Raw genomic sequence first — 22602 nt, forward strand, 5'->3', positions numbered from 1 at the left:
CTAAAATGTCATTAAAAATGCCTGTAACTTTTTGGTTATTGAAGCTAAAGCTGTTTTGAAGAGTCCATGTAAATATATCTCCTCTTAAAACAGCCAGATCTTTTTAAATTGAATTTAGGGCAAACCATTACCACTCACCCCCACCCCCCCAAAAAAAAAATCTAACCTGTGGATAAACATTGGTATCATCACTGAAAGTTGCAGAAATGTTGAGGTATGTAAACACAGTTTCAGACCTTAATATTATATAAATATATAACTAGTGGCTATGCCCCTAAGAGCCCTTCCCCCCATTTTCAATTTAAGTTTTAAAAAATAAATTAAAAAAAAATTTTGGTGGGTTAATTAATGGAGGATGGAGTTTTCCTTCCAAAAATAGCTATAAAACTACTCTAGATTTATAAGAAGTTTCTCTGTAAAGAAGAACCATATCAGTCCAGTGGTTAAATAGGTTAAATATTATTTTAAATTTTAAGTAAAACAAGAATGACAACAACCATTAGAAGCAAAGCAGCAAAATTTGTGGATAGACCAAATGCCAGTGAGTACAAGAGCAGATATTTAGTCCAAAAAATAGACAGACTGACTGACCAAGTAAATCTTACACTGGGTTCTATCATATTAGGAAATATGTACAAAAAAATCAGCTTTGTATATTAAATAGCTGCCAAGAGAAAATCAGTTTCCAAAGAAGTATACATTTATATTGACCAATGGTAAAATGTATACTGGCCTTTGATGCCGCCAAAAAATGAAATAATATAAATGAATATTTTACCTTGAAAGAAAGTCATAATCATAGCTTAAATCCTGTGCACATGTATGCTTACTGTGCTAAAAAAGATATGTAATTTTTATTACACTCCTAAGACTCTAAGAGTGGTATGTTTAGTTTTATATAAACCCATCTACAATCATTCAGTTAAGCTCTTGAACCCCATGAAACATTTAATATATTTTTTTTCATGGAAGAGGGGGGGGGGGGAGTTGTAAATTATTATAAAGGGGCATTGTTGTTTTATTTGTGAATCCCCTCCATAAATCATTTGTCTGTTATACTGGTTTCGTACTGGATGTGATGTGAGAAAGTAGCTTAAACCATCCTAAGATATGTATAAAGCTTACCTAAAATGTGGAACCAATTTAGACCAGCGATTTTTGAGATCTTATGCTAGAGACATAAAAATTACTACTTAACATTATATGAATCCATCATATTTTGAAATACCATAACAATTTATGAAAATTAAAACCTTGGGATCACATTTAAATACTGAACACATTTCCATGTACCATGAATCTCTTACTACTGTATCTGAACCAAAAATTTATGACTTATTTAAGTGATATAGTAACATTAAACTTTGCATGATTGAGGGTAGAAGTTTTAAGCAGTTCAAGGGAGGGGACAATGGGAAATTAATTTAATTTAAGAGTTTTCAAAGAAAGGCTATGAAATCCAGATTATACTAGAAAATTTGGAGGAAATTGTAAGGGTCTGTTAATTAAATCTAGAAAAAATAAACTAACAAAAAAGTTCCAAGAAAAAAAACAATCATTTGAAAATTAGATTACCAGTATTACAGACTGACATAACCATTCTGTAATTGATTACTAGAAAAATCTCCCTGGAACTCTCCAGATTACAGGGAAAGGGAAAAGAGAGATAGGGGCAAGGGATATGACATGCAGGCGAGTAGGGTAACGGCTAGCTGGCTGGGCAAGAATATGACCTGCACACCTTCCTGCCCCTTTTTATCCTGTTTTTTTCCTTGCCCCCACCTCCCTTCTTCATTTTCCTTTCTTGTCTGCTTTAAAAAAAGAGGTGGGGAAGAAGGGAGTGAAATAGAGTATGGGAGGGGGGCCGTGTATTTACATTTAAACTACTCTCTGTCTGCTATATTCAAAACTAACACAGCGAGTAGCGGCATTTCTTGCGCCTGTACCCAAACTCAGTCAGAAACTGCTAAATTATTGCACATTCCCTTTAAGCCAGTACTCAAAGTCTGAGACTCCTAAAAATTGAATATTCGATCCATTGTCCCCTTTCTTACTCCCTGAGTTTTAAGACTAAGGAATTTCCATTTCTGTGATTATTAGGTCAGGTATACTAACTGTTAGCTATTGATGTTAAGACACTTATGGCTATCCATCTATTGGATCTTAAGATTTTAACAAATGCTGAAATGATTGGGTTCTCTTATTAGGGAAGCTTCACATAGGTCCTGGGTTGCTATTTATATCTAGATCTCAGCCTTTGAATGGTTTTAGGCTATTTTTTCTGTCCCCTTCTTATCTGAAAGCCTCTAGAAGCTAGGAAACAAATACTTAAATTAATCAACCTTTGGAATGCAATCCAGAAAATACACCAAGAGAGAACTGATCCTCAAGATTATCAACTTGATAATCTGCCAAACAACATAGAAAGTTATCATCAGTGCACACCTTAAAAAGTAAAATTTTCTAAAGCAACTTAATTTTTAGATTAACCCATGGCATTATTGTAATAAGTAATGTGTCGGCTTGCTGTTGGGGAGGCATTGAGGTCGAGTCTGGGTCAAACCACATCATAAAGGATGTGCAAAAAAATTAAAATTGCGCGGCTTGTGCTAATAGTAGAAAAATTTTACGCATACCGTTAGAACTGCTAAGAAGTCTATTTTTTGGAAATATAAGAATGATTTCTCTGCTACGTATAGTTACGGAGCTACGTGTTAAAATGTCCCAACTTATGTAAAACTTGACTTGCGAGTAAATTTTAAAATATAACTAAAAATTATAGAAGATATTTTGCAAAAAGAGATGCCTACATTTTTAAATTTCAAATTGCGCTGCTTGTGTTAATAGTAGAAAAATTTTACGGCTACCGTTAGAACCGCTATGAACTGATTTTTTTTGGAAATATATAGAACGGTTCCTGTGCGACAAATAATCTAGGAGCCAAATGGTAAATTTTTCCAAAATTTACTCGCAAGTCAAGTTTTAAGTCAGTTAGGACATTTCAACATGTAGCTCATAAACTATGTGTAGCACAGGAATCGTTTTTATATTTCCTAAAAATAGACTTCCTAGCTGTTCTAATGGTATGCGTAGGATTTTTCTACTATTAAGACAAGCCGCGCAATTTCAATTTTAAAAATGTCCGCATTTTTTGCACACCCTTTACTAGAGAAGTTAAAAGTGCTACATACTGCTGCTATATCAGGTGGTACAATCAAAGGGTGAATTGTCTATTGGGTAAGCTGCGTTATGCGTTAAGATGTGTTACACCGCAAATTATAGGACACGAATGTTTCAGGGTGCCTTAAGAGGTCTAGAACCTGAGGCGACAACACCAAGCCCACTAGAGGTCATAATTTTTTATCCCCACAATTCCTATTTTATATAATGCTTAACATCATAAGCATCATTGTATGTTATATTATTAAGTTGACTATCAAAAATTCAATATAATTATGTTCTTACCTTCACCTTATTTTGACCCACAGTAATGGGAATAAACTTGAATTCATCTCCATAAACAATTTCAGTGAACTCCTAAAAAAAATGTTTAAAATGCCAGATCTAAATTAAGTCAGAAACAATTTTTTCCATTATAACTGTTATGAATGTTATATCCTTTTGCAGGTTCAATATATTTATGATGACAAAGCCCAAGGGCAACTGATTGCTCAACTTTTGTCTAAAAGTCCTAGTTAAAAATAGTAAAATGTTGCACTACATATTATTTTAATTTTGCACAACTGATGATGTCTAACTACTATAATTATTATAAAAAAGAATTAATATTCTAATCCAACAGTATAGATGCATATATGCCATTTTAATCTGCTTCGGTAATTTTAAAAGAATATGAATTTCATATTTTTTTCAAAATATCTTTCTTTTCTTCAAGTAAAAATTATTTATTGATTGTATTATAGACAACTTTCCGAGGATATAAAAATGGAAAATTATAAGATTGAAACCAGTATTGCAATAAAAAGTGGTATTAATTAAATAGTTTATATTTAACATTTGTAAAAACTGGCTATTATACGATACATTATTTTTCAGTATGGCTAAGAATCAGTTCTAATCATGCGAATATTTGAAGCCATGCTAGAAAAATATAGTCAACTCTAAATTACTTGATCAGACCAGCTGGCATAATCCTGAGAGTGTTGGTTGGCATATTGATTCCAGTTGGTACTCATCTTGGCAGGATGAACATCAAGGGCTTCAACCACCAGAACACTACTAGATTCTAGATCATAATTATATTTATAATAATGGCTCCAAGATTTGTTAGTAATTAAGGAGTTTTAAAAAATTTGTGTCTTTTGTATGGAAATTTTTTTTAACAACTCTAGCTTTACATTTACTCAGGTTTATAACATCCTCTTTATTTTATTTTATTTAATGATTTTACAAAATGAAATAAAACCCAATAAATTCAATAATTTAGGGATTATGATTCTATATTTAAACAAACATATCAACTAAATCAATAACATACCAAGAGGTTTATGGATATAATTTTGTTTTCCATCAGGATGATACAATCCTAAATTGATAAATGATTCTTAAAATTTTGCTTTTAAATCAAAATATTTTGCAGATTTGATAATTGAGCAATTAATGAAATTTTAAATACTGCAAAAACAATAGAGACATTACATTGCAAGCTAAATAACTTAACCCTATGCCAAGGGGAAGAGGCATAAAATGCCCCAAAAAGCAAAGTTGTTAATTTCTTAAATTGTATTTTGATTTATCTGGATTTTGAAGAACTCCTGTGGCAGCCAGGATTAATGAATCAATTAAAATGAGAAGCATAAAACTGTGGAGGCATAAAACACTCCCAACCCCCAGAATATAATTAAATAATAAAATAAAGGTAAAATCATATCAGGATATTATTATAATCACTGCACTGTTGTACTATTACCTAAATCAGTGAACAGCATTTATAGTAGCTTACCAGATCCTGAACTCCATTCACTAGTGCTCCTAATGTTGGCTGCCATTAGATTCACCTGGAGACCCTGTGCCCATCCTGATTCACAACTAAAAAGATATTAGTTTTAAATCAAACTTGTAGAACCTATCCAATTAAAGGAAACCTGCAAGAACTACACCGCTTTAACTGATGAAAGACAATCACAAGTAGACCCAATACCACAAATTTAAAGCCTTCAGCTTCAATAACAAAAAATATATGGGCATATCAAAATGACATTTTAGATATATGAAAATTTTGAAAGTTTTTCATTGCTCATGATAGAAATTTCAATATTAAATTACGTTGCCTAGAAACAAAATTATAAGCTTTTTTCCGTAAGAAACTTAGATTGTCTGTATATGATTTAATTTTTACAATAAAGACAACAAAGCTTCTACTAAGAAAGTTGATGAGGTAAAATATTCTTTCCATTACAATGAAAATAAAAGAAATAGTAACTAAAACAGCTAAATTTGACAAGCATAAATATTACTAACTAGGATCTAAATTAGCTACAATTAATAAAGTTGACTTGGGAAAAAAATTTCATTTTTACAAATTAAGAAGAATTTGAAATAAATCAGGGAGGGAGGGGATAATGAGCTGTTTATTACACTAGTCCCCAAAGATTATTCATTAAGTTTTCTTATTCGTTGCCCTATGAACATTGGGGAGTTTTTGATTGATTGGTTAATTAAGTTGAGTGTCAAAACAGTTCAACTACTAATAATAATATACAAAAAGAGTAATTTGATGTATCATAGGAGAGTACATTATTTTATCGGCCATTATCTTATCCCTAATGCCCTGTAAATGATTGTTAAAAGTTTGTGAGGTATTAGAAACTAGAGATGAAAAATGAAAACAGTTACCTGTGAGAAAGTTGATGAGGAAAGAAATCACCCCAATACAAAGGCAGGAGAAGAGTATCAATATTCATTTCTCTAACAACTTCAACTACTGGACTTTCCCATAGCAAATCAGCACAGGTGGCCAAACCAAACCTTTTATAAAAATTAGAATAATAAAATGTTATCTTATTTCAATTAGGGTTGGGCCGGACACACATTTGGCCGAATACCAGATATCTGGTATCAAGTCGGAAATCTGGCTGATAATTATCAATATTCATCACTCTAACAACTTTAACTACTGGACTTTCCCATAGTAAATCAGCACAGGTAGCCAAACCAAACCTTTTACAAATTATATTAATTAAATGTTATCTTATTTCAATTAGGATTGGGCTGGATACCGGTATTTATCTAATTCCTAATACATACCAGATATCTGATAAATATCCGGTAAATAAGAGTATCAATATTCATCTGTCTTACAACTTCATCTTCTGGCCAACCAACAGTAAATCAGCACAGGTAGCCAAACCAAACCTTTGAATTATTAGATCCATAAATGTTATCTTATTTCAATTAGGGTAGGCCGGATACATATGACCAGATATCTGGTATCTAGCAAGATATCTGGCTGATTAGCATCTATATTCATCTCTTTAATAACTTCAACTACTGGACTTTTCCATAACAAATCAGCACTGGTAGCCAAACCAAACCTTTTAAAGATTAGATTAATAATTATATCTTATTTAACTGTTTTTTTATTCTTGTCACCCATCGATTACATCAAATATAAAAGTAAGGATGTAATTGGTTTCATTATTCTATTTCTTCACTGATGGTATGATAGTCTTGTAATTGATAAATGTAGAAGTAACTGGCACAAGTTGTAGGGACCTTTTTCATCTGATAGCAAACTTGTTTCTGGATTTTTGTAGATACTTGGTTGTGTTAATATTTCCAACGCTATTGGCTGATATTGAAAGACCCAATTAAAAGTTAGCACAGGGTCCCCACATTAAGTAAATTAATAGAGTGGGAAGAGGTTAAATAACTGTTTACCCACACCCCTGTGGAACCTGTGTCGACTTTCAATTTTCCTTGAATATCAGCCAATAGAAAATATTAACACAGCCAAGTCTCTGCATTTATTGATCCCAGCCCGTTGGTATAGCTTAGGCTCCCTCTATTCTTTTACTCTAATATCTAATAGTATTTTTTTACGATTTTAAATTCAAGTTTACCTGCCAAAAGGGGTATCAAAATATTTGAGTTGAGGTTGTTTATCAACATTGTAGGTGAGATCTTCACCAATCCAGAGATTATATTTTCTGTAAGATGTTACTATGCATCCTGTTGGGTCAAATACAACCTTCAATTTTATATCATAAGCATTCGAACAACAGGTTTATAACCTTAGATGGACTAAAAACTAATTCGATAAACTCAAAAAATTTACAGCAGACGAACTAATGATTCATTCCAATATTATGAGAGACAAAATTAACAATTTACTATTCCAAGCTTCTCTAAGGAATTCAACTATCTATACCTGACCTATATATTTGGAAAATAAATTGCCCTTCAAAACAAAATGTGTACATATTCTAACCAATAATATGGCCGGATTGTTCACTGTAGTCTAATCTAGATCTACTACATTTATTGTTTTAATGAATAGGGAAATCTTATTATTGAGACACTTAAATCAACATATGGAAATTCAACCAATATTAAACCAATCAAATCAAAGCAACATTAAATTAAGCTTCACAATTATTTGTCATAATAACCATTACAATAAATGACAAACAGATTTTAAATAATATTTTGATAATACCTGTGTGTTGTACAAACAATATTCAAAATTACATTCCTGAACAAATTATCCATTATTTGATTGTTTTGAAATTGATATTTAAACAATAACTTAAACAAATATTAATAAATAAAAGTATTTTAGAAAAAAATTTAATACTACAGGAGCAGGGAGGATTTCCTACCTTTTTACATTTTTAAAAATGTTTTTTTTCCTAATTTTTTTGGTTCTTCTGATTTTTATCAATATTCAAGTTAATCTATATTCCATGAGAGGCAAAACCTTGTCAGTTCTGTGGTTAATGAGATCTAAAGCTTTAGACGGACAGACAGACAAACAGACAGACAGACAGGCAGACAGCCTAATTAGTTTATTTATAGTCACCTGACAGTCGTAGCTGGTTGGATAGTTTGCAGAAATATACACCCCAACCTCTCTTGCCAGACAACTCAGCTCAATCGTTGCATAGTAAGATGAACTGAATCAAAAAATGATATAATTTCAAAATAATTTGTAGAAATATTTTTTTCAGCATATATTTTATATTTTTTAATACTTAGCTCTCCTTATTCTGTCTGTGTATATATACCTTAACAAGGATGATAATATCAATACAATAAATATAAGGCCGCTTTTCTCTCTAATTTGTACCTAACTGTTATACCATGCAAAGTTTGAAATCGATAGGACAATTCTAACACGTCTAAATCAACGAAAAGAGCTAACCATTACAAACGGACGTACTGATGGACGGACCTACCCTAATTATAGAAAAACTTCGCTTTTACAAACTATATTTAATTGTACACCACCTAAAAAACCCACATCAATGTGTTTCTCATATTAGAAAGCTGATAGGCCAACGTCCAACAGACTATTAGAATAGCTTCGCTACAAAAATTCTTACACATCAATCTCTCCATTTTGAGCTAACAGACAAGGATTTGTGCCATTTTCCAATGTTGGCTCTGCAAATGATTTCAAACTTTTTCTAAAATTAAAATATAATAAATTTATGGCAATTTTAATTTCATTTTCACTGAAATAGGAACAGAATTAAATTTATTTAAGGTTAATATTGCTAAAACTTGTTATAATCCTTTCTATATTGTTTTGGTTTGTTAAGGTTATTTTCAGTTATCCTATAATACAAAGTAGAACTATGTCTGTCTGTCTGTAAGAAACTTAAGATCTCAGTAACCACTAAACAGATTGGGCTTTACTCCTCAGGGAATGTATCTACGGGTCCTGTGATGGATTTAAGCTATTTTCTTTGGGTGTTGGACACCCTCAACCCCCAAAAGAAGAGAAAAACCACCCCACAAAAAATATTTCTTTTTTAAACTAAAAATAAAAAAGGGGGATGGTCGACTAAGCCCCCCCCCCCCCTATAAAAAACTCCTTCGACATTTTTTTACTTCTTCTTTTTAAATCCAAAATACAAAAAATTGGTTTGCCTCTAGAGGTGTAGCCGCTAGTGATATTATATTCCATCGGATAGGTTAGCCGGTCGCAAGTTTAGTTCACCTGCAAGCGCTAGGTGTGATTTCTCTTGAGAAGGTAGGTGTACAGTACACTCCTCCGAAATAGTTATAAACCTGCTTTAAAACCTGTAAGAAGCTTCAGAAAAACCATATCTGTTTTGCAGTTAGCAAGATCCTTTCCAACAGACAGACATAACGACAATCTGTTACTTTAACATCATTTGAAATAAGTTAATCTATTAAATGCAATTTGAACTTGTGCATAGCATTTAATGATTAATCATCCATCATTTATTGAAAATACTCACAATTGAACATACTGTAATAAAATGCAATTAACTGTAAATGCATTCTTATATAAAAGAGGTCTCAATAATAATTCATATATTTAAAGGCTTCGATCATAAAGTTAAGATTAACCAACAGAGGACCTGTAGGTATATTCCAATAAGAGTAGAGCCAAATCGGTTGAGCGGTTACTTTTTGCTTAAAAAAGAGAAAAGCAATTTTTTTTTTTTTTTGGGGGGGGGGTTGATATTTTTTCTTTTTAGTGTAGGTTAGGGATGTCTCATCCACATAAAAAAATAGCTAATACCACCACAGGATCAGTGGATATATTCACTAAAGAGTATAGCCCAATCGGTACAGGGGTTACCAAGATCTTAAGCTTAAGACGGACGAACAGATAAACAGAAATCTTACTTTGTATTATAGATTATACCTGTCACCAGCCAAGCCTCCCAAACCATCTTCAGGAAATAACAGGATATCTGCTTCTAGCTCTTTTGCCTCCTACAAAAAGAACATAAATGAAGCGCTGTAAAATGTCATGTGTGACGTCATTAAAATAGTTTAAAAAGGAGGTATGAGAGGAGAAGTTGGAAAGGAAACCCCTAAAAAAAGATGGATGTTATTTTATGACGTCACACATGACACTCTCCAGTGCTTCAACATACATGATTTTTTATTCTCTAGCTATAATTGGTATAAAGCACGCAGTAGATTTTTAGTATTAACTTCAAATATTGGTCATAATGTCGATTTAAAAGTTTCCTATAGGCTAGCAATGGATTTATTATAACTTGGATCTTAAACCAGATTAGCATGTACTTACCAATAAAAAATGTCCATAACAGCAACCTAAATTGACGACAATTTTTCCAATGTCATAATATCCACGTATATTTGGTTAGCTTAGAAATTAAGGTTTCCAAAACTTTACATATTGCTTTGAATCTATGAAAGGCTTAGGAAGGAATTTTATAGGATTTATAAAGTCAAAAAAGAAATCAATATTTGTTTTACAAGTTTGATTGTATGGTATGCAAAATATTTAATTAAATGTTTTAAAAAATTTCCTTGCAGATTTACAGACTGACAAACAAAGATTCTTAGAGTATCTTCAAAATTAGAAATACTTGAAAATAATTTATGATTAATATGAGAGTTGCAAAATTTCAGTTATGAAAACAAAATTATGGTTTATACAACATGTTCAGTTTTGGTGTTTTCCCCTCAAAGTGACTTTTTGAGCACTGATCCCCCCCCCTCTCTTAGTTTTAAAATAAATGGAAATATAGGGTCGGAAGGGGTGGGGGGTGGTTTTTCATTGGTTGTTTAATACTCTAGGTCAGGTTAGGTAAGGGTATACTGGGTACTGGAAACACCCCCCAGACATTTTTAAAAAATGTCTTTAAAATAAGGGGGGGGGGAGTTCATTGCTCTAAAAGGGACTTTGAGGAAACGCACTTTAGTTTTGAGTTCCACAGATCATGGAGAAAGAAAGGGGTAATTAACAAGGCTGTTTACTACAATGAAGGGAGGGAACGTACATCAGAATGAAAAAAATACTGGTCCCCAAAGTTTTATAAACACGATCTCTCCATTAGTTGGCGTAATAATTTTGTGATCTACCATTTAATCTTGATTGGGTAGCCCAAACTAGTAGTGTATAAAGTTTTCCACCAATAAGTTTAATATACTAAAAGGGTTATTGGGGGTATATATCAATTTATCGTCGATTGAAACAGAAATTTCATCCGACTATTTTTAATAGCAGACAAAGTAGAAAAAATAATACTTCATAAAATATCTCAAATTTAATTTTCCTCTAATTCATGTAAAACTCCTGACTCATAGCACAAGTTTAAGTTTTCATGGCAAATTCGATTTCCTGTTGAAAAGTTATTTTTCTTTCTTGGAATAAAGTTTATGGCTAAATGCATCATTTTTATACCTAGGATTATGAAAGACTTGCAGTTATGCTTTACAAGATCAATATTTTAAGTGTTGTGCAGTTTTTCTCAAAGTGCCTAGTCGAGTATAGAACCCCCTCCCCCTTGTTTTAAAATTGATGAGGTTTGTCTTTAGGTGAGTCATAAAATTAATTTCTTCTCTTGTTTAAATTTAAATGTTGGGGTATAATCCCTTTCGTGACAACGTCTCCTAAGGCGCATTTCGTCGCATTTTCAAAGTAGCTTTTCTCCTATTTCTAGCGCCTTCGGGGGCTCTAACCCTGCAGGGCCAATTGCCTAACCCTCGATGCAATCACCTAATCTAACTTAACCTTAACCTCAAGAGGAATTGTCACGAAAGGGACTATACCCAAATTTTGGTTGTTTTTAATATTTGCTTTGCAATAGATATAGTAAATATAGATCCATGATAAGTAAATTGAAACAATGAGGAAACAAAATAGGAACAATCCAACCAAATTATTGGTAAGAAGGTGTACATGTTTTGGTACAAAAAGAAATTTTTTGTTAATTCATTCATCCTTTCATAAAAAGTAGTAATTTTGTCTGTAGATAAAGATTACAATAACTACTCAACTGATTGAGTTCTCATTTTCAGGGGAGCTTCACAAAGGTCCTGTGAAAGTTTTTGGCTCTTTTATTTTTAGATTTAAGCCTTGCGAGGGTTTTAGTCTATTTTTCTGGTGGTCAGGAAAATAGCCTTAAACCACCCAAAAATATGGATAAACTTTACCTAATAATAATATCTTTCAAAATCCTAACTTATTGTCTTACTGAACTAATAATAATGACCAAATTAGCCAAGAAGTAAACTTATCTGTTTGTTTTGAAAAATTATGAATAATCTACTCAATGACTATCCACTTTTTGGTAGGAAAAATACATTTATTTAATAAAAATAAAATTCTGCAATATTTTATATTGCAGATTAATGAAATAAATAAAAGAAATGATATAGAGGTTCAAATGGCATTTTACTACTTTATTGTTTTGATGGATTTTTTATCAGAAAACTTAATTTTTTTAAAAAAATTTTCTCGCAAATTCTTAGTTCAATATTACATTTTTTAGAAAAACATCTAATGTCGAATAAAAGGCGCGCAGGAGAGATGTATTTGAGCAGGAAGGAAGAGGACATTGATCTGTTTATTTCAATAGCCCCCAAAGTTTTATAATAATGTTTTTCTTTTCTTAGGCTTAAATACTTTAATAGTTATTTTTTTCATTTTTTTTAGCCCCGAGGTGGCGATGGCACGGACTAAAAAAACTGGTTTTAATCTTATGATTGTACATTTTTATCTTCGTAGAAAGCTGGATATAATACGATGCTAGACATAGTTTTTTCGTATGGACGAGAACCGGTTCCTATCCACCGGATTCGAAGAAAGACTTTTATTGAAATTTGATTTGTTGGTTCATTAAGCTGAGTGTCCAAAAGTTTCTACCACACATTGTAATTTACAGAAGGGCCAATTTGGTATATCATCTTTGGGAAATGTACAATGTACATCAATTTATCGGCCATTGTCTTATCCTTTTAGTTCCCTGATTCATACCACTTACTCTAGCTGTTCTTCTGTAAGCCACTAGATTCTCTTCTACAGTCAACAAGGCATCTTCCCTGAAAATTATATTATTCAACATTGGGCAACATATTTGTTAAAATATCAGCCTAGCATAGAGGCTAGGGTTTCCTTAGCCTTACATATTAATATATGATTATCAACATTGGATTTGCCACTAGTGGATTCTAGGGGCACTTTAGGGAAGGGACGGGGTATTTCTTCTCATTGGAAATTTTTCTTTGGGGATAGTGGTGACAGCCTCCCCCATTATGGCTATAAATCTTCTCTGGAATCAAAAGAATCTTCATTGTAATGGAGAACCAAAGATAATCTAGATCCTTTGCTATATATAGACATCCTGTTTCTTTTATAAAAATATGAATTATTATTAATTATCGCATCGTATTATAGACAGCTTTCTGCGGATATAAAAATGTAACATTGTAAAATTAAAACCAGTTTTGTTTGACCCGAGATGCCGCAGGCAAGGGCTGACAAAACTTGTTTGAATCTTTTAATTGTAGATTTTTATATTTGTAGAAAACTAGATATAATACGAGGCGAATCATAATTTTTCAGTATGGCTGAGAACCAGTTGCAATTCAGCGGATATTAATCGGTATCTATCTATCTGTACCTGGAACAGCCATTACTCGACATACACTCCCAGTTTAGAACAACATCATATTCATAAACAGCTGCCGTGAATTGCAGGTCCTTAATCATAATGGATATAAAATATATATTGACAGAAGAAAATTTGTTGTCAATTTAGCTAACTATTTATTGGTCAGTTTGTTCATCCAGTAGGAGGGAGGGAATGAGATTGAGGGGTAGGATGTGGGGTGTCTTTATTTTAGACACCTGTGAGTTAATAAGGTTTTTCGTTTGTCTATTGAGAATGAGATATCCCAAACAAATAAACCGATTGAGGGTCCATTTTATGGTAGATTTCACGGAAGTTTTTAGGCTTTTTTATTTTATTATGAACTTTGTAAAAATCTAATATTTTTATTTTAGTTATAAAATCAATGAAGTATATCTTTTAATTGCAAAAGAATTACAACTTACTTATTTTTGTGTTTAAATTCTTTGAAAGAGGTTAGCAATGTCTTATTAGATTATGTATATTTTTGCATTATTGGTTAAAAAAACAAATATGTATTTATTCATAGCACTCAAAAAATGCGTGGTATTAAATTTCTCATTTTCATAATTTCTTGAAATTAATTAAAAGTAACGAGGGGGAGTTTTTTCCCAATGTTTAATCCTAACGGAAGGCTCTAACCCTGCGGGGACTATACCTGTAGTTTCCTAACCATGCAGAACTACCCAATATAGCCAAGTAAACAACAAATTAATGAAAAATATCCCTCCAATATTAATTGATTTAAAAACTATTAGAGGGGGGGGGGGGGGTTCTCAACAAGATACTTGAAAGGAAAGAGTAACTTTTGCTTTTTTTTGTAGACATTATTCCTTTTGGAAATCAGTGTTGTCTGCTAATAGCCCCTTTTGTCGATGATGACATCTAAGGAGCATGGTGTCGCTTCGGGTTCTAGACCTCTCCACGCACCTTTAAACATACTCTGCGTCTTATTATTGCTGTGTAAAGCGTCCATTTTTCCGAGAGACAACTAACCCTTTTTTTTACACGACCTGTTTATGGGTCAAGGCACTCAATACTCTTACTATTGATGTAACGCGTCTGACATAGCAGCAGAAGCGTCTAATATAACCAAGACTGTCAAATAAATCCAATGTAATAGAGTAAGGAACTTTAAGAAGGATAGAAAAAGTTGTGCATATTAAAAACTTGCAAATCAAATAATGCAATTACAATAAATCCTTTAATGAAAATATGATTTCATTGACTTACAGGTTTCCAGTTAAAAGGAAAATAATATTTTTATATAAATAAATAAAAATGCATCGGGTGGCCAATTTTGATCGGAAAAATGCATATGGTTTTTGTAACCTTAAGGGTTGTGGCGAAATTAATTATTGGGTCTTCTACTGCTGTTGACGGTAAAATATTGCTACAAGCGGCCCAACGGCAGAACACACACCGATGGAACTGGTTAAAGAATAATTGGGAAATTGGGCTGTAAATTACACCGGTGCTCAAAGTTTTACAACAAAATTTTCTTATTCGTTGGCCGATAAACTTGCGGTACATTTTTGATTGATTACACCAAAACAAGCAGTGACAAAATGTTTCATCCATTAATTTAAACAGATAAGGGATAATATTGTTTATCATCAATGGGGATCTTAGATTTTGTTGGCCCTTTAATGCATGTTTAAAAAATGAACAAGCAAGAAATCCAGACGTTTGGCTAATAGCAACCAAACCATTTCTAAGTTTTTGAAAAAGTGCTTTTTCATTAACTTTTCACTTGAAAAAAAATTACAGGTGGATTGGTAGCAAGAAAATGTTAAATAATATAAGGATAGAATTAAAAGAAGAGGCCACCCTACCCACAGTGCGTTCAAAGCTGCTTTGACTTTTGTGTCAGAACCTAAATTAGGACATAGTGCATTTCATTACCTTAGGTTAGGTAACTTAATTTTACTTTTCAATAAAATCTAAAATGCAGCCGTTTTTGAGAAAATTAAATTTTAAAATTTCAATTTCAATTTTCATCCCCTAGAAGTTACCCCATAATCATGACAAGAAAAGCAAAGATTATTTATTTAAAAATTTGAACAAGTTTGCTTTTATAAAGTTGTTCATAAAATCACTCCTGAAGTGAGTTGATTCATGGCCATTTTTATCAATGGCTTTGCTAAGGTCACGGAAATTCAGCCTTAAATAAATCATATATAGAGAGGTTTTATGAAGGACTTTATGAAAGCAAAGTTGTTCAAAATTTTAAATCAATAATCTTTGCTTTTCTTATCATAATGATGCGGTAACCCTAGGGGATGAAAATTGAACTTGAAATTTTCAAATCTAATTTTCTTAAAAACGGCTGCATTTTAGATTTTATTGAAAAGTGAAAAGAAGTTACCTAACCTGGGGTAATGAAATGCACTATGTTCCAATTTAGGTTCTGACACAAAAGACAAAGCACCTTCGAACGAACTGTGTACCATTTTATAAAAATAATCGTCATAAGACAAGTTAAGTAGCTTCAATAATATGATTAAGAGTGGCATTCACACAGAGAGAAAGAGATAAGTAAATTTGTTATTTTTTGGCTGTTGGGACACAAGAAAAAATATACCAATGATTTTTTAAAGTTTACACATCATCAAATAAACAATAATAAGTAAACATTTCTATCTTTTTTAAATCAACACTTTTTTATTTACCATGCAAAGCAAGTTAAACGGTTCAGCTAGATCCTTCAGTACACACAGACAAACATCCTGTCACTTTATTATAAGGATTTTCTTGTATGTTTTGGGATTTAAAAGTAAACATTTGGTGTTAGAAATGTCTAAAACAACCTTAGCTTAAACCAACTTGGCTTAATTTGGAAATAATAAAATGAAGAAAAAAATTACACTTTCCCTCTCATGACTTCTAATAAGGTAATAACACCTTAATATCAAATTTTGGAGTTAAATTACACCCCTACCAATATTATATACTTCTTCCTATATTCATGGGTATTGTGCAATAAAAAAAATTGACTCATACCCCCTCTGTAAATGTGGCGGCATTTTGTGATATGTGACTCAACAATGTCAATAACAGTATTACGAACATCATCTTACTTCACTTTACAAGTATTCTGAAAATTAAAAACATTTAGATGATAGATAATAAATGTTTGAGTTTAGATGTATAATCCAAAAACTACCTGGCCCAAGGGGTGGTGGAGACCCTTTTGGTTTGCTAGCAAATTGCTTTCTGTCCTTTTGTAAGGACTTGACTGAGTTTATATTTCCGACGCTATTAGCTGATTTCAAGACCTAACACAAAATCGGGATAGGATTAGGGTCCCCGCCCTTTGGGCCGAGTTACATTTATCTTATCTCCCTCTATTCTCTTACTTTAATTGGTAGATGACAGTATACCGAAAATATATATATATATATAAGTTTTTAAAAGCACATGCATCACTAAAATTGATATTTAATTTTGTTAATTTTAGTAAATAAATTTCCAGTATAGCTTTGAAACCGATTAATGTCCGCTGGATTAAAACCAGTTCACAGCCATACTGAACACTCATGTATAGTATATAGTATTACAGACAAATAATAGTTATTTCTCGCATCGTATTATAAACGGCTTTCCGCGGATATAGAATGTACAATTAAAAGAAAAAAACTGGTTTTAATCTTTTGATTGTACATTTTTTATATTCGTAGAAAGCTGGATATAATACGATGCTAAACATTTTTTCGTATGGATGAGAACCGGTTCCTATCCACCGGATTCGAATGAATACGAGAAAAATAATACCAGTTTTGTTATAAAAATTGGAATAGGAAAAAATCACGAAACCTTTTACATATGCCCTTTTTATGTTAATTTTTTTATATTTTAGTGGAATGGCTGACGGACTGACGGATCATCTATTGGGTGTCCATTTTTATAGAAAATCTTTTAAAAAATTTAAAGCCGTCTGTCTTGAATGACATCAGATAAATCATATTTTCCCTATAGCGTTACGGGAAAAAATAAAAGGCACAATATCAATTTTTTTCGCCTTAATAATTGTTTTTAAGAACTCTTGTCTGTTTATATCACTTCTGTTAATAAACTGTTCTCGTATACTGTTTTTTATCAACAATTAGTACTTTATCTTTAAATTGGCGTTATCCTAAAAAATGCTTTGTTGTGCCAATATTTCCCTCCTTTATTTTTTTTAGAAATAAAGGTGTATGGGGATAGCAGGAACGTTCAAGGGCGAAGGTAAAGGGGTCACCCCCCTCAAATTCTTGAAATATATTAGTTATCCTTCCTAAAACCTTGAAACTCCTAATTTTATTAAATATTTTTAAAATTACTTTAGGTAGGGGTCAGGCATAGAAAAAAATGCCTTGCATTATTTTAATTTATTGTGAAAGGGTGGGCTCAATCCTCCTCAACAGGCACTTTGTAGGAAATCACCCTTTTTCAATGTTTTCTATAATGTTGTACTGTCCATCCATATTTTAATCAAAATTTTTATATTCAAAAATTAAAATATTAAAACAAAAGAAAATGTGATTTTTTTTTATTTATTTTTATCGTCTGCTTTTTAAATCACTTTGTCGATCCGTATAATTAACCATAATTTTTTTCTCGTATTCATTCGAATCCGGTGGATAGGAACCGGTTCTCATCCATACGAAAAAACTATGTCTAGCATCGTATTATATCCAGTTTTCTACGAATACAGAAATGTACAATCTATTTCCGCGGAAAGCCGTTTATAATACGATACGAGAAATAACTATTATCGTCTGCTTTTTAAATCACTTTGTCGATCCGTATAATTAACCATAATTTTTTTTCTCGCTACTTATTGATGTTGTCTTCCTTGCATAATAAAAACTAACTATAAAAAATAAAGATAAAATTATTTATCTATACAAGATAAATATGTTTGTATTGTATAACCTTTTATTTAAATATTTTTTATTTAAAAATTGGCTCAAGAGTAGTTTTCCATCAGACAATCGTCGGTATGATTCATGACGTCATATCAATAGCCAATGAGAGGCCAGTATACTCTGCAATTGACCAATGCAATGGTAAAATTTATGCTGGCCTCTCATTGGTTATTCTATCGTATGACGTCATAATCTGTGGAGGGACTTCATCTTCATGTGGGTGACTCAAAGTCAAATTTTAGATCGAATATATTTAGATTGGCAACATTTTCTGGGAATTATTTCTTTTGACCTATCCCTAACTAAAGAAGATAAAAAGTTGCTCAGTACCGAAATAAAGTTTCTAAAAAAGAAAGAGCACTATACCAATGATTATAATACACGAATAGTTTAATCTTTTCTTTTATTATTAAATTTGATGTTCCCAATAAGTTATTCACATCCCTCCTTAATCATTTTTGTGTGCAATATAAGTTATTTAAATGAACAACAAACTAACCCTTAACGGAAAAAATATTGTAAGAGTAGCTTTACTACTGAGAATTATATATAAATGTTTTACGTAATGCTCTTATGATAAAATTCCATTGCACCTTACCATTTCCGAAAATCTCGACCCCCTGAAAAAAAACATGGTTTATGAAATATTATACAAGGCCCTGGGGGGGATGGGGGGATACTCCCTCCCCCCAATGCACTGCAAGTTGTCATGAATCAGAGTAAAGTAGTTGCGGGATATGTATTTGTACAATTTAACAAACAAAAATATTAGCAGTGCTAGTTATAGTGAAGAAAACAAATATTTATTAAATTCTAATGATGTTTAATATTGACATTCTTATAGCTATGATAGACATTTTTAGTTTTTTTTTGGTTCTTTATTATATAGTTTTAGTATTTTTTTGGTTCTATATTATATTGCATTTTAGAACTATGTAATTTTAATAGATAAAGTAGTAAATTCTATATATATATTAGAATTCTATATTATTATGACTGGCTGAAAAAATTACATATATCTGTAACAACGTAATAACACCGGCAAAATGAGCTCCGATGCAGCTAAGAACCGCAAAGGTCCTCCGAAAAAATCACTTTTTCCCCTAGTTTGAAATTTTGGCAGGAGTACTTGTAAAATCAGGAATCTACAGGGATAAGACAATGGCTTTTAAACAGATATGAATCTTCAATGATGATACACAAAATTACCCCTTTGTAGATTAGTGGTTGAAACGTTCAGATGCTCAACTTAATGAACCAACCAATCAAAATCAAAGTCTTTAGACCAACGAATAAGGAAATTTGAAAATAAAACTTTGGGGGATTAGTGTAATAAACAGCCCAATGTCCCCTTCCTCCCTGTGAAGAATACTAATCATCATAATAGGTATCCAAACTTTTTAAATTTAAAGTATTGTGTTGATTCACCCACAATTGTAGAGTATCACCCAGTTTGGCTCTTGCACCTATGGATATAGAATAATACAAGGATATATTGACAACAGAAAACTTGTCGTCAAATTAGTCCGCTACTATGGATCTTATTTATTGGTCAGTTAATTCAGTTGGTTGGTGAGGGGATGAGGTAAAGGGGGTGGATGTCGGTTATCATTTTTTTAGCCAGCTGTGAGTATAACATTATTAGAGGTCATGAAAATCTGGTGCAACATCCAAGTAATAATATATCGATTTGCGCTTTCGACATAGCAACACTATTGTTAAAGTCTTAAGGTATAACACTGTGTTAAACCGAGATTCTAACCTATCCCTTCTAAAGACAACGAGGGGATGCGCTACGTGTTACGCCACAGTCGCGGGCAATCCCCAGAGATATTAAAACAGGGAGGGAGGAGACATTGGGCTGTTTAATACACTAGTCCCCAAAATTTTATAATAACGTTTTCTTATTTGTTGGCTTAACAACCTTGGGGACTTTTCTTGAATTTTGATTGGTTGGATCATTTAGTTTAGTTTCAACAACTAATTGTAATCTACAGAAAAAGGGTAATTTTGTATATCATCATTGGGAATCCCTTTAGATCGCTGGATATTCCCCCTTCAACCTTAGGCCTACAGTGGAGCAACTCTTTTGGTAGATTAGTTATATTTATTTGTGTAGACCCAAGTATTCAGTCAGTAACATCGTGACCTCGTACCATTATTAATTAATTCAACTTCCTATTAAGTAGTAAGCTGTTTTGTCTGTAGCTTAAGATCTCAATAACTACAGTACTGATTGGGTTCTTTATTTTAGGTAAACTTTACCTACAACCTGTGATGGTTTAGGCTATTCTATTTTCAGATTTAAGTTTTGGGAGGGTTTTAAGATATTTTTTCTAGACCCCTCTCTACCCCATCAAATACAGAGCCCCTAGATGCAAGAGGTGCAGCAGCTATTATTACATATATAAAGTAGTAAGCTTTTTTGTCTGTAGCGAAGGATCTCACTAACCGCTGAACCAATATAATTATCTTTTGAAATGAAGCTTCTTATAGGTCCCGAGAAGGTTTTGGGCTATTCATTCTTAATTTAAGTCTGTGTATGGTTTTTGCTATTTTTCTGCCATTTCAAATAATTTCGCAGATACTAGGGGGTCATCTGCTATAATTTATTAATTCAACTAAAGTAATTGGCGGTGTGTTTGTCCGTTTGTTACTCAAGAGATATCGATAACGGTCTAGCCTTGTCTATATTTTGTTGTGATATATTTTTAAATTTTAGCGGCTGCGTCCCGAGCGTCTAGGGGCTCTGATTTGAAGGTAGGGAAAGGCAAAACATATCCTAAAACCATCCAAAGAATTAAATCAAAACTTAAAATATCATAGATCCCTCCGGGAACCTCTGTGAAGGTTTTCTAAAAAGAGAACTAAATCGGTTTAGTAGTTATCAATATCGTAAGTCACAGAATATTACTACTTTAATTAAACAAATTGCAAAGGATGGTCTTGACTGACATATAATCGGCATGCCGTTATAAGAAAGAATTTGTTTGATATTTAATTCGACAATATAAACAACATTTAGAAAGTAATAGTATTATTTTTAAAATTAAAACAAGAATGACATTATCCATAAAAGTAAAGCTCATAAGCTCTCTATAGTGCCTACAAAAAAGAGATAAATTAAAAATCTTTTGGCTCAAGTATCCCGAATGACGTCAATATGGTAATCATCTTACAAAAATGTTTTAAAACATACAAACAGGTCTAAAGTTTAGGCTTAGTCGAGGCTAGGGGCCCTGCTTTATATTCATTACTAGCGGCTTCGCCCCTAGCCTCTAGGGGCTTTGCCCCAAGAACTAATTAATGAAAAAAAATTCAGTACCCGTGCAGAAGCCCCCACTCCACCACTAATTTTCAATAATTAAAAAAAAATCGGGGAGGATTTTTTCATTTTGGGGGGGGATTGGGGGTGTCCCACCCCCCCAGAAAATAGCCTGAAACCGCCAAAGGACCAGTATATTCCCTGAAGAGTAGAATCCGATCGGTTCAGTGGTTACCGAGATCTTAAGGGACAGACGGATGGACATGCGGACGGACGGACGGACAGACAGACAGAGAGACATCATTCTACTTTGTATTATACATATCAACAAAATCTAGACAGTTTTCTATATTTCATATTTCTTAATCAATTTTTACCTTATATAATTGTATAATAACTAATTGTAAACAATTAGTATTTTTATTGCAATACAAAATTGCTGTACGAGAGAGAGAGAGATTACGCTAGTCCCTAAAGTTTTCAACCACTAATGTTTAATGTACAGAAGGGGTAATTTTTTGTATCATCATTTGGGATGTAAATAAATTTATCAGCCATTGTCTTATCCCTTTAGATCCCTGATTAATTATATTTTTATACAATGTTAATTTTCCTCCTTACTCATTAACACAAAACAAAACTTTTCCAATTAAAAGCAAGTTTTTTTTTATTCGAACGTAAACTCTTGTTTTAGTGGCAAAGTTACTTTATAATGATTAATTAAAGAAAATATTTAAAGCCAACCCCTAGCCTTTGGGAACTTCGTAAACAAAAATGTCTTTAGTACTTTTTTTCCAGTATGGCTTTGAAACCGATTAAT

General features: G+C 32.3%; 1 protein-coding gene across 1 annotated transcript in view; it reads right to left on the bottom strand.

Moving 5' to 3' along the window:
- LOC145334675 (pantetheinase-like) overlaps window positions 1–16706 on the bottom strand; it is an 18507-nt gene extending 1801 nt beyond the window's left edge. The window contains exons 1-17 of the mRNA XM_080180233.1: window positions 16611–16706; window positions 13599–13678; window positions 12960–13017; window positions 9863–9933; window positions 8565–8648; window positions 8042–8135; window positions 7679–7714; window positions 7083–7210; window positions 5857–5988; window positions 4964–5049; window positions 4499–4546; window positions 4131–4246; window positions 3466–3537; window positions 2343–2445; window positions 1254–1315; window positions 779–834; window positions 167–236 (exon numbers count right to left, since the gene is read on the bottom strand). Coding sequence (XP_080036359.1) covers window positions 167–236; window positions 779–834; window positions 1254–1315; window positions 2343–2445; window positions 3466–3537; window positions 4131–4246; window positions 4499–4546; window positions 4964–5049; window positions 5857–5988; window positions 7083–7210; window positions 7679–7714; window positions 8042–8135; window positions 8565–8648; window positions 9863–9933; window positions 12960–13017; window positions 13599–13678; window positions 16611–16682 — 1368 coding nt within the window. The 5' untranslated portion in view covers window positions 16683–16706. The remainder of the gene's footprint in view (window positions 1–166; window positions 237–778; window positions 835–1253; window positions 1316–2342; window positions 2446–3465; window positions 3538–4130; window positions 4247–4498; window positions 4547–4963; window positions 5050–5856; window positions 5989–7082; window positions 7211–7678; window positions 7715–8041; window positions 8136–8564; window positions 8649–9862; window positions 9934–12959; window positions 13018–13598; window positions 13679–16610) is intronic.
- Between the last annotated feature and the right edge of the window lie 5896 nt (window positions 16707–22602).

This window comes from Acartia tonsa, chromosome 12, assembly GCF_053477335.1.
Source record: "Acartia tonsa isolate MP-2025a chromosome 12, ASM5347733v1, whole genome shotgun sequence".
NCBI lineage: Eukaryota > Metazoa > Arthropoda > Copepoda > Calanoida > Acartiidae > Acartia > Acartia tonsa.